The sequence below is a fragment of the Microplitis demolitor genome, chromosome 7 (assembly GCF_026212275.2).
Source record: "Microplitis demolitor isolate Queensland-Clemson2020A chromosome 7, iyMicDemo2.1a, whole genome shotgun sequence".
Classification (NCBI taxonomy): Eukaryota; Metazoa; Arthropoda; class Insecta; order Hymenoptera; family Braconidae; genus Microplitis; species Microplitis demolitor.
In genome coordinates, this window is record NC_068551.1 from 8,979,870 (window position 1) to 8,993,859 (window position 13,990).

The following is a 13,990-nucleotide window of genomic DNA, read 5'->3' on the forward strand; positions in this document are numbered from 1 at the left end:
ATATTTGATAACGTATAGAACATTAAGTTGGGATGAAAAAAAATTTTTTTCAGAAAATTCTCATTTACGCGAGCGCTAACTGAAAAATGAACATATGGAGCTGAAATTTTACCACGAATTTTTTTTGTGTGAGACAGCCTAATTTTCGTATGGGACCGAAAACAAAATATCGATTTCATTTGGCACAGTCTAATATATATACATACATATATAAATTTTTTAACGAATGGTATTTTCGAACCCTACTTGACTAATTATAATAGGTTGTGACAAAATTCCTTGAAAAATCGACCATAAGGACAAAAAAGTTGGAAAATCCAAACGTGCACAACTCATTTGCTCATTCAATAATAAAAAATATTTTCCTAAACAAAAATTATTCAAAAATAAAAATCTAAAAAACTTTTGATCCTGCAGGCTAGCCACAAAACTTCTCGCTTTTTTCGCTTTTTTTTTAGGTCGGAAATGTTACTGTGAATACACTTTTCAGTTCTTTGAGTTCAAAAATATTCATCACTGCATCGGGATTTTCTAGCTCGAAGAGTTCGAAAAAAAGTAACCTTGTTTTACACTACGAAAATTCAAATAATCAAAAATAATTCGGAAAAAGTAATAATTCTTAAATTTTTTTTACGATTATCGTTTATGAAACGCAAAGTTCGTCAAAAATAAATGTAAGTAATTGAAAAGTAGTCCTCAATTGGATCAAAATGGAACAGAAAACGATTTTTTAGATACAGCTGGTAAAAAAGATACCTAATCGTTCTAAAAGTGACGTCATCATCGGATCAAAAAATATTTTTTGGTTACATGTGCGATAGCAAACGACCAAAAAATATCGAAGTAACTTAATGAGCCATCTTGTGACAAAATTTATCATCATTTAAATTCGTCCACTTACCGACTTCTCTCTAATTTTCAACAAATACAATACTGGCTAATAATTCTTGAGCGGTAGCATAGAATCGGTAAAAAAAAATATCTCAAAATAAAAATGTATATGACTACTTTCATACAAATGTAAAAATATAAAAATAAAAAGTTGTAAAAAAAAAATTCAATAATTAAAAATATATGTATATTAATAAAATGTAAAATTATAAATATGTATTGTAAAATAAGTGAATAAAAAAAAATCCCTATAAAAAATGTCTCTATATTTGAAAATCACTAATAAAAATATGGTAACTATTTAAAAATTAGTAAATAATTTTAGTGTCAATACTATTTTTCTCCTCGACAGAGGCGGAAAGTGGCAACTACGTTTCGCATAGCGGGACAAAAGTTGACACTTTTCGCCCAGAGGGTAATTAAAGAAGTTTTTGATAGTCTGATAATAATAGTTATACAAAAAAAAAACAAAGAAAGTATATATTTTTGTTTTAATACAATAATTAATTTTAATACATAAAAATTGTGTTAAATGTATTTAAGCTGCATTTATTATTATTATTATTATTATTAAATATTTATCCATACAAATTCAAACAATTCAATCTTATAAGTTAGATTTATTATACATTAAATTAATAGTGAGTCTCCTAATGTAATCACTTTTTTTTTTTTTTGTAAATATAGAATACTTTATTATTATTATTATTTATTTTCCTTAACTGTACAGCATTATGTTTTTTATAGATTATATCTTATGTATATATTATATATTTATAATATGGATTACTTTTTTAACATTAATTTTAAACATTTAAAAAAAAAAAAAAATAAAAACTTGAAAAATAAACTAAGTTCTTTTATAAACTTGCATTTTTTAATTCATTTACTATTTTAACTCAACATCATAATAATGAATATACATTTTATAATTATTTTTAATTTACTATTATTATTATATCAGCATCACTGTGATAATGAGAAATTACTGATTAGTTTTATTTTTTTTTATTTTATTTTTTTTTTTTTTTTTTCATAAATCAAACAGTACTCTGTACTCCAACTATACACTTAAATTAATTAATATGATTAAATAATTATAATTTAATCACTTCTTTATATAATTATATAATTAATATAATATTTAATTAAATTATTAATTAATTTAATTAAAATTATTTAAATTATGACAAGCTCAGTGCTTTGGAGTAATCAGATTTTGATTTTTCACATTTACTCCAAGTCTCTTATTATAAGTTTACAATTATTTATTTATTTATTATTTTCCTTAATATTTTTCCATAATAATAACTATAATTTTTATTATTATTATTGTTGTTTTATCATTATTATTAATACTTATATTTTATAACATAAACTTAGTCACTATTATGAGCACATGGTGAAATTCTTCTATTTGTAGATTATATTTTATTCAGATAGTTTATTATAGATATTATTTTTTTTAGAGATATTCAAAAACAGTCGATTATTTATAGACATATTATTTTTAGAGATGTTTATTTTTATAGTAATTTTTTTTTAGTGATATTTGGAATTACTTCCGTTTTTTATTAATTTATTTAATTATAGAGTATATTTTAAATAGATTGAAATGATTTTATACTTTTTTAATTTTATTTTTTTTTTAATTATTTATGTTTCTATTTGTTGAAATTAAATTTTATAAATTAATTTATGTAGAGATATATTTTTTTTATAGTAATTATTGTTTATTGACTTTTTAATTTATTTTTTTTTAATAATTCATATTTTCATATAGACACTAAAATTATTTACTAATTTTTAAATAGTGACCATATTTTTATTAGTGATTTTCGAATATAGAGACATTTTTTATAGGGATTTTTTTTTATTCACTTATTTTACAATACATATTTATAATTTTACATTTTATTAATATACATATATTTTTAATTATTGAATTTTTTTTTTACAACTTTTTATTTTTATATTTTTACATTTGTATGAAAGTAGTCATATACATTTTTATTTTGAGATATTTTTTTTTACCGATTCTATGCTACCGCTCATAAATTATTAGCCAGGGACCGATACAACACCATTCAAAACATCTCTACTCAAATGGTACGCAGCCATCTTTATTCGTCGACATGTAAATTCAATAACAACTTTATTCATCAGTATATACTTATAGCGACATCTATGTTGATAAAAATATGAATTCACCTCATGCTTATTCAGAATCACCTGAATTCACAATCATCTTTATTCCATTATTTGTATGGACGAAATAAAAAATGAACGAAATATGAAAATAAAATTAAATCAATAGCGATAACTTTAAAATTAAAGAATTAAATATACTTATTAAATGAAATACTATTGTAAATTACATTAAATAAAATTGAATAAATAAAATATAATTGATTCAACTGAAATAAAATTTTTTAATTAATTTATTACGATAAATATTATTTTATAGGATATGAGTTTAGCGATAATATATATTTCAATGATCATTTTTTATGGTTTGAGTTATATCTGTAAAAATCATAATAACCGAGAAGATTGTTGATCCGTTATTTGATTACTTATTGGACGTTTATCATTAACAAGCTATAAGTTATGAGAGTAAAAAAAAAATTTTGGAGAGTAATTTTTGATTGTTAAAAGTGCATATTAATATATATTACTAAATAATTTTAAAAGTTAAGTTATAGTTTTTTCTAAAAATGTAGTTACTCGAGTGTAGAGTATTTATTTAAGTCATTAAAAATTACTAAAGATAATTATTGATTAATCATTTTGTTAATTACTATACGTTTAGTGTTACTATAGGATATAAGTTTAAAAAATATGTTTTAATAGTAATTTTTTATCGTTTAATCTGCATATTAATCTATGTTACTAATATATATATATATATATATATTAGGATCAATTAATTGATTTAACAATAATCTCCAGCATATTTTCTAAAGTTAAGGTACAATTTATTATAAAAGTAAAGTTACTCAAATACATATCTGTTCATGTACTGGTGTAGATTTGATAATTGCTAGAGACTAGAGTTAATCAATCAATTAATCGTATTTTTACTCATTTGAATTAGTAAACTATTTTATATTCTGTGCAGATTATTTGTTCTGAAAAATTTTATATTACTGCCATCATATTATGAATAAAATAAATTTATAATCATCGCTTATAGTTATTTATTATCTATTCGATCATATTAAAATAATATTTATCGTAATAAATTAATTAAAAAAATTTTATTTCGGTTGAATCAATTATATTTTATTTATTCAATTTTATTTAATGTAATTTACAATAGTATTTCATTTAATAAGTATATTTAATTCTTTAATTTCAAAGTTATCGCTATTGATTTAATTTTATTTTCATATTTCGTTCATTTTTTATTTCGTCCATACAAAATAATGGAATAAAGATGATTGGGAATTCAGGTGATTCTGAATAAGCATGAGGTGAATTCATATTTTTATCAACATAGATGTCGCTATAAGTATATACTGATGAATAAAGTTGTTATTGAATTTACATGTCGACGAATAAAGATGGCTGCGTACCATTTGAGTAGAGATGTTTTGAATGGTGTTGTATCGGTCCCATCAGCCAGTATTGTACTTAAAACAATCATACCAAATAAATAAACGCGGATTTATAACCTGCCATTTATAGGCACTAAATGTAGTAAATTTCAAATATCTGTCACAGAAACTAATGTATTTATCTAGTACAATCGAGTCTAAGACGCTCGTGTGTTGGTACCTTCGCCTTCGGCTCGTGCACCAATCTTCACACTCGCGTCTTAAACACGATCGCACTCGATAGATAAACTACTATTATACATTATAATTACGATTAAAAAGTAAACTGATTTTTATTTCAATTATATGTTACGTCCTGGTTGATGTTTTGGCGCTGACGTAGTTGAGCGGTCGATTTAAATTGGATGCAATAAAAACTTACATATAATTATAAATAATAATTAAATATAGGTTGAATAGCCACCATCTGGTGATTGAAATAAACTGGTTATATTTATATATTATTAAATATATTATCTGGATCTGTTTTATTCAATGAATAAAGAGATAGTTGGAGAATTGTGAAATGTACAATCGAGGTGATTTATAATATTGCACGACTCATGATGCGAAGCATCAGAGAGTGCTTTACGATCGAAAAATTTTTTTCGCCTCACTTCGGCAACTATTTCAATTACTATATCATTGTTAGTTCACGGAATTAAGATATGTTGCATACTATTTTGAAGATAATTTAATGGAGATTAATTCGATACTTTTCAAAAATTTATTTAGTTCAATAAAAACGGAAAAAACATCAAAATATTAAAAAAAAATTTCCTGCCTGTCAAGTATAAAACCCGTAGACACAATAACTTGCGAAAAAATCCAGTAATTAAATCAAATTTTTTTTTAAAAAATTCTTTAATAGATTTGTAGGTTCCTTATTGCAAATAGCTCGGTAACGCAGTGTCGTTTAATTACAATTAATAAAAGAATAAAAAAAGGCTGTATAACTATATCTATATATACATCTATGTATAATTAACATGGATGGTGATATATCTATCCATTATACGTACATTTATTCCACCAGAGACGCTTGCGGATAACCGTTCTAGTACAGCTATATTTTTTGTATTATTGCTAATTGGTAAGCCTGCATTTTTTCAATTCAATTCTTTTTTTTTTTATTAACATATATTTTTTTGTTATTAATCGAGATATTTTAATGAAGTTTTCTTATAATTATAAAAAAAAATACTAGTATAATTAAATAAAAAACAACAACAAAAGAATTTAATAAAAGAAAATTGTATATATTCTAAATTTACTCGTGCTTCCCGCCATTCTTTTATTATTATTTTTCATGTTTTAAATTCATTATATCATAATAAATGAGGATTATGAGTCGTGCACTTTTGGATTTTCAAAATTTTTTTGTTGGTATTCTTAACAATAGCTTCGAGAAGGTGAGAACGAAATTAAGTTTTTATATTGAGCCTGACTGATCTCGATGATTCTGTCTTTCAGAATAACTTCTCTTGATCGAGAAAAACTAGAGTAACTCTCATCAATACGTTTGGGCATCAGACCCGCGCATCGATTCATATGGAGGGGTCATTCGAGATAACGCATGTTCTCGAATGATCCATTCTAATATTTATTGAAAATACATAATTCTCACGATCTCTCCACTTTTGTTACTAACAAATGAGTCACTTATCTATTAACATAAGTTATCTTAAACAAAATAGATATTTGTGCAGCTGCACGTCTCGAGGATGTACTTGAGGCGTCAGCGCTTATTTATATTTGATAAAATATAGAAAAATAACTTAAAACGCGTTTTCATTCGTTTCTCTATTCGCACTCAACTGGATAAACGGTACTATCTTGGTTGCATTTGTACAGTAAATGGGAACTTTGTCCAAGCTTTTCTCGTAAACAAATGGAAGTTATCAAAAAATTGAAGTGCACTTCGCTAGTTCATAGAGTAAAGCATCGGGCCTATGTCTTTATTTTGCGTTTAGAGCTTTTATTTCAGAGAAAAGCTTGGACAAAATTATCTGAAAACCGTTCTTAATCAACTATTAGTCATATCCTTAACATTCAAATATCTTAAATATTATTCTATTATTATATTATATTATTTTATATAATTAATTAAATACTATGGAAATTACTTGGTTATCGATATTCGATATAATTAGTTAGATTTCAGGTCGGTAATTAGAGAAGTAAATGTCCGCGTCATCTGACGTACAGGCTGGGACGTAACATATACGTACACCTTCTCATAAATCACCATCAAAGAAAGGTGAGCTCAATATTCTATGAGCTGCTAAGAAATTATAATAATAATAAATAAGTATTTATATATTTTTGTTTGAAGTTAGTGCCGCGGTAGTTATGAACGCAGCCAAATTTCAAGAATCAATAGTTTAAAAAAAATTGTCGGGGAATTTTAATTAAAATTATAAATTTTACATTGAAAATCAATATGTTGATAATTAATAAAATTAAAGCATAATCTTCAATAAAAATCCAATATGACTACTCTAATAGCACAGTTTGCTATAGCAAAAGTTTTACTTTATAAAAGTCCTTGAATTTTTCGTCAAATGTCCGTCAACTTTGGACTTTTCTGTTTTTGACGACAATTTATATAAAACTGACTATACAATTTAATATAAATTTACAACCCGAGTCAGAATGCAAATCCACTTAAGAAGTTGACTAAAACAACGTTGTTAATTTTCAGCCAATTTTCCATATCAATTTATTGTTAATTTGACCTGAAAAATTGTAAAGTATTTTTTTACCGTCAAATTGTAGACAATTTTATGTATCAAGTTGCTTATCTTCTATATTAGTAAGAATGAACATTACCGATTTTTGTTTCTAGTACAAATTTGCGTCTAAATTAAGGGAAAAAATTAACCGCTAATTTATTTTTCCAACTTTTGCGGTCAAATTGTCGGCAAATTTGGGCAGCAAATTTCAGGTTATTTCAACATCAAATTACTATAGATGTCAAGCTAAAGTGGCTATTAGAGTAGTTTGGGACATACTGTATATGAGGCATTCCACGCCAAATCGACCACTTTTGACCACGACCCCTTTTGATTTAGCTGAAATTTTTTTTTCCTTTTCTATCCAATTAAAATCATTTTTCAGGAAATTTAAAAATTTTTTTACCCAACCCAAAAAAAGCTATGAATTTTTCAAAAATAAGGCTTTTATTTTTTTAAATAGCTAGAACTTCTTCAAAAATTGACCAATTGGGACGTTTTTTTTTTTTTTTTAAATTTTTGTCTTTGAATGTACTTTTCAAAAAAAAAAATACAAGAAAATTCTAAGATGATAAACTTTATGAAATTTTTGGCTTCTTTGAGAAAAACCGCCATTTTCTTAAAGCGCCATTTTTAATTTTTTTTGAATTTTTCAAAACAAACTTCAATTAATCCTGCAATTTTTCCCGCTAATCCCAGAATAGGCGAACTTTTCCTTTTATTTTTTTTTATCAATTGAAAAAAAATGTTTGCCCAGTTGGGCTTATTTTACAAAACATCACTCGGAAAATTTTTTAGAATTTCTTGACGACTTCAGAGTTTGAAAAATTGAGACGAAAAAATTAATTGAAACTAGTAATCCTCGAAAGAATTTTGATTTTTTTTTAAAAAGTGAGACAAAAAAAATAGAAGGTACCTATAAATAATTATATTGTAATTTTTTTTTTTCATTTTCTTTGTTTTCAGCTGTAGTTTTTAAAAAAAATTACAATAAAATTATTTATAGGTATCTTCTATTTTTTTTTCTCACTTTTTTATAAAAAATCCAAATTCTTTCGAGAATTTCCAGTTTCAATTAATTTTTTCGTCTCAATTTTTCAAACTCTGAAGTCGTCAAGAAATTCTCAAAAATTTCCAGAGCGATGTTTTCTAAAATAAGCCCAATTAGGCAAAACATTTTATTTCAATTGATAACAAAAGAAATAGAAGCAAAAGTCCGCCCAGTCTGGGATTAGCGGGAAAAATTGCAGAATTAATTGAAGTTTTTTTTGAGAAATTCAAAAAAAATTAAAAATGGCGAACTTTAAGAAAATGGCGGTTTTTCTCAAAGAAGCCAAAAATTTCATAAAGTTTATCATCTTAAAATTTTCTTGTATTTTTTTTTTTTGAAAAGTACATTCAAAGACAAAAATTTAAAAAAAAAAAAAACGTCCCGATTGGTCAATTTTTGAAGAAGTTCTAGCTATTTAAAAAAATAAAAGCCTTATTTTTGAAAAACTCATAACTTTTTTTGGGTTGGGTAAAAAAATTTTTAAATTTCCTGAAAAATGATTTTAATTGGATAGAAAAGGAAAAAAAAATTTCAGCTAAATCAAAAGGGGTCGTGGTCAAAAGTGGTCGATTTGGCGTGGAATACCCCATGTATATAGCAATAAAAAAAAAAAAAAAGAAATAAATAAAATGAAAATAATTCGAAAAAAAACACTCTCGCCGTTACGCGCTGAAAAATAATTTGAAATTGAAGTATAAAAATAATTTTATAAGGCAGTCGATCGATGGCTCCCTTATACGCTAGATGATAACAATAATGATGATAATAATAAAAAAAAAAAAAAAACAAATATGGCCGCTATATTTTTTCGTAAATTGTCAGTTTTTGATTTATATTAATTATAATGAAACTAAGAAGTTTTGAATAGTGGTTTTCATAAGGGTTCTTCTGTTTAAGAATTCAAGTGTAATAAAAAAAAAAATAGATCAATCGGTTGTGTAGTTTTTTAGTTAATGTGTTTACCAACATCCGTACATACTGACGGACATCACAGGATTTGTTTATAATTTTTTTTTTTTTCAATCATTATTTAAAAAAAAAAGAGACTTGAAATTGTATTTGTTTAATTCATTAATAAATTATCTTTCAAATGGTATGAATTTAAATCTTGTTGAATATATTTGAACGAGTGTAAAATGTTTTCTACTTGAGTGAATCAGCTTGGATCGAGAAAGCGTTAGTAGAACACATTGCTTCGCAAATGAGTTGTGCAATACAATAGTTAGATTTTAGAAAAATCTACCTAAAAATGCTATTGGTTTTATTATTTTTTTTTTTTATTATTACTTTTAGTTACTTGAATTTTAAGGTTCAATCTTTCTCGGTTTTGGCGTCCGATAGGAAACATACAGCGCATGCGTGTACATATTTATCAGCCTGCCTAACAGCGCTCCAACGCGACCAAAGACTGAACACGTATAACCATAGAAATGTACCTATATTAACCAGTATTTTTCAATATTTTTCATTAATTATAATTAAACGACACCGAATTAAACCGTCATTTCAAATAACAAATGATCCGTTATAATTCTAAAGCTAATAAAAAAGGAATGGTCCTGATACGTTAAGTTTTTCTGATTTAAAAATTTTTTTAAATCAGATTTTTTTCAATATTAAACAAAATATATGTGTTTTAAACACATCGAATATGATAATTAGAGCATTTCTTTTGATAATACTGTATAGTGTACTTGTATTATCTTACAAATACAAAATAAATGCAACAGAGGCAATTGAAGTCTGCAAAATTGCTTGACATTGACATGCCGAGAGTAATGCATTACCTCAAACGCTGCGCGTTATGGGGCGTGCAATTATGAGATAAATTAAAAAAAATTGTTTTTTTTTTATTTGATTTTTTCGATATTCTTCTTCCTTATCATCTTCACAATTGATTTTCTTAACATCAAAAGCATTTTTGAGAATGTAAAGTATATAAGTAAATTGTTTCAAGTTCTAGAAGAAAATTACATTTATTATTGTTTTTTTTTAATTATGAATTCCTCATAATTTTTAACTTTCCGCTAGAGATGTGTGTGTGTTTGTGTGTGTGTGTGCGTGTGTGTCATTCATGTATTTTTGTATCTAAATATAATTACTAAATTTTTCTAAATATAGATAACATCTTTATTTAGTATATTATTCAAATACATTGAGTGATTCGGTACTACATTTTTATCTTAGCCTCCAACATTTATAAATGTTTAGAATATCTAAATGTTAAATACTAATGACATCCAATTACTTTACCTATGTTTTATCAACCGAGTCATCGTCCAATAATCAATAGACCACTTCTATTTATTAAAATTATTATTTTAAGACTAAATGATTTTTACATGTACATGATTCATTTTTATGAACGCTAAAAAAAAAATCTGGGCGTCGGTTGACCCTGCGAGCCAGCCCCAAAACTTCCCGCTGTTTTCGACCTCAAAGAGCTCGAAAACATTAGTGTAGATATATTTTCGAGCTCTTCGAGTTCGAAAATGCTATCACATGCAATTGTTTTTTTACGATCTTTTCAAGCTCTAACAAGTTACCTGTTATGCTGAAGTTTGAAAATTTAAGAATCGAAAATCATCAATGAAGCGGTTTTTAAAATTTAGTTCCTGATTATGTTCAGTAAAATAAGTGTATTGAGGCAGAAATCAATGTCAGGGATCAAAGTCAAGATTTAAATAAGTTTTGACTCATGTAAGAAACAATAAAATATGAAATATCCGATAAAAATATTAAATACTACGTTTTATCGATTTTTTTGTTGATAATATGATTTAAACTAAAAACCAAGTTCGATGACATTATATGATCGAAAGAAACCATAAAAAAGATCAGTTGGTATGATATCAGGCACATTTTAGTACGTTATATTATGATTTATCTGGAAAAAATAACATAAAATGTTATTTTTTTAACATTTCAACGCCGATATCTTTTGAACTAATCAATCGATTTTGATAGTTGACGTGGCAATCGGCGCGTTTTATTGAATACTAGAGCTGATTAGATTTTAAAGTCGATCGTATAAGTCGTTTTTGAGAAATCAATAAAAAACTAAAAAAAAAAATTTTTTTTTTTTTTTTCGTAATTCGCAAATATTTTCGAGTCTATTCGATCAAATAATCTGAAATTTTCAGGAAAGTTGATGGCCAACAAGCTCTTTCGATTGCCACCTCAACCGTCCAAATCGATTCATTAGTTCAAAAGTTACAAAGAGTTTACATACATACACACACACACACACACACACACACACACACACACACACACACACACACACACACGCACGCACACACACACACACACACACACGCACACACACACACACACACACACACACACACACACACACACACACACACACACACACACACACACACACACACACACACACACCACACACACACACACACACACACACACACACACACACACACACACACACACACACACACACCACACACACACACACACACACACACACACACACACACACACACACACACACCACACACACACACACACACACTCGGACATCATTCTGAAAATAGTCAGAATAGCTTCCTAGGACCTCAAAACGTCGACATCTGATGAAAACTCGATTTTTGAAAATTGGGGTGAAAACAATAACTTCCCGAAATTTTTGAAAATCGTCGATTTTTTTAGCGGGAAGTTAAAAAATCTGTCTATCAGTTGACCCTGCGGGACAGCCCCAAAACTCCCCGCCGTTTTCGAGCTCCTTGAGCTCAGAAACATCGTTGTGAATGCATTTTCGAGCTCTTCGAGCTCACAAATACTTTTGTATGACATTGTTTTCGAAAAAAGACTTTTTTACCATTTTTTTCTCAAACAATATCTATCGAAAAAATTGACCAATTGAGACGGTCGAGGCGGCATTCGACACGGCTTATAAAGTTTTAGAGCTGATTAGATTTTGGAATCAATCCATCAAGCACATTAGAAGTTATCTAAAAAAACATTTTAGAAAAAATGTTATTTTCAGAATATCTCCGAACACACCATACCGATCAGGCTCAATGTTTCACAGCTTATAGGAATTAACAAGCCACGTCGAATGCCACCGTAGATATCAAAATCGGTTTATCCGTTCAAAACTTACTGATATTTACGAACATACACACACACACACACATACGTACACTCGGACATTATCTTGAAATTAGCCAGAATAGCTTTCTAGAACTTAAAAACGTCAGAATCTGATAGAAATTCGATTTTCGAAAATCGGACCGAAACCAATAACTTTTCGAATTTCGGAAAATTTTAAATCTTCTTAGCGGGAAGTTAAAAAATATTCATAATATGAAAGTACGAAAATTCGTTTTGATATCAAAACAAATTTCCGTACTTTCGTATTATGAATATATTTTTTTTCTGATTAATATATATTAATATAGTTATTACATTTACTATACTGAATTCCATTAAAGATTCCACACAAGATTCTTTCCTCTTAAGCAAGATATTAGTGATAGTCAGAAATTCTCTGTTTTCATTTTTTTCTGTTGAAATACTGCAAAATTATTGTGGAACGCGTGTAAAATGATCGTAAAAATAAGGCAAGGTATCCATCAACAACTGATTTCTATATGAAGAATATCTGTTGTACTGTAAAAGTTCATTATATTAAAGGTTAAATTCATGCATGTTGAGGGCAACACTACAATAAATTCTCGGTATATTGATGCCCTATTGACAATCAGTCATTTGCACAAGTATACCGTATGATTACCGTATAAATTCTATGAATTAACCTCATTCTAGCGGAAAATGCGACGTCAAGTCATCGTGAATGCAATGTATTTTTGTGATGACCGCAAAGCTTTAAAGGAATTAAACAATGTAATTATTTTTTTAAGCTCTGCAATTTCCGGAAAAGAAACCGATAACTGAGATAGCTGAAGAAGAACGTAAACGTGCTGAAGCTGAAAAAGAACGCACTAAACCAGATGTAGCTACTTGTGAATGTGCTGATAGAGAATCAGATCAGTCAATAAGAGAAAAAGAAGTATCAAGCTCGATTGCTTTTGAAGATGCGTTACACAATCAAGTTTATGTTAAAAGAGTTGGTGGCAATAATAGACGTAAGCGTGATATCTCTACTGACTTCAAACCAAATGACTCAGATTCGCTAAAAAAGGTAAAGATATTCCTCTATATTATTAAGATTGAATTATTACTGTCGTATTTTTTAATATTTATCTGTAAGAAATTTCATGTAAATTTACAAATTTTCTTTTAGAATGAAACGGAAGAAGACAGTGAACAGAAATTTGAGCGTTTGGTACCTAGTTCAAACCTTTCATTTGTAATGCGAAATTTAAGGCATTTTGCTACTTACAATATAGAACTCCAAGCTTGTCGTGAACCTGTCCCAGATGATGTAAGCCAAAGGTGTTCAACAAAAATAATACAAAACTGTCGAACTCTACCCTTTGAACACGCAGATGATATTCCAACGGGATCATTGAAATTAGAAAAAATCCATGGTAATACCAGCCGTCCGATAGTGAAGTTGCAGTGGAAGGAACCGTTAAAACCCAACGGTTTAATTGTTGCTTACCAAGTTGAATACAAGAGAGTAGGAATGCCAAATGTAAGAATAACAAATTATTTATAATGAATATTATATAGATCAAGATGCATGAAATTTAAAGCACAAATTTCTTTATTCTATGAACTTGTAG

At 27.2% G+C, this 13,990-nt stretch overlaps 1 protein-coding gene across 2 annotated transcripts in view; it reads left to right on the plus strand.

Moving 5' to 3' along the window:
* LOC103578385 (insulin-like receptor) overlaps positions 1-13,990 on the plus strand; it is a 136,570-nt gene that overhangs the window by 110,574 nt on the left and 12,006 nt on the right. For both annotated transcript variants that reach the window (XR_008404018.1, XM_014440161.2), the window contains exons 7-8: positions 13,163-13,443; positions 13,546-13,899. Coding sequence is in view for 1 of the 2 variants with exons in the window: in XM_014440161.2 (XP_014295647.1) it covers positions 13,163-13,443; positions 13,546-13,899 (635 nt within the window). In the remaining variant the exon portion in view is untranslated. The remainder of the gene's footprint in view (positions 1-13,162; positions 13,444-13,545; positions 13,900-13,990) is intronic.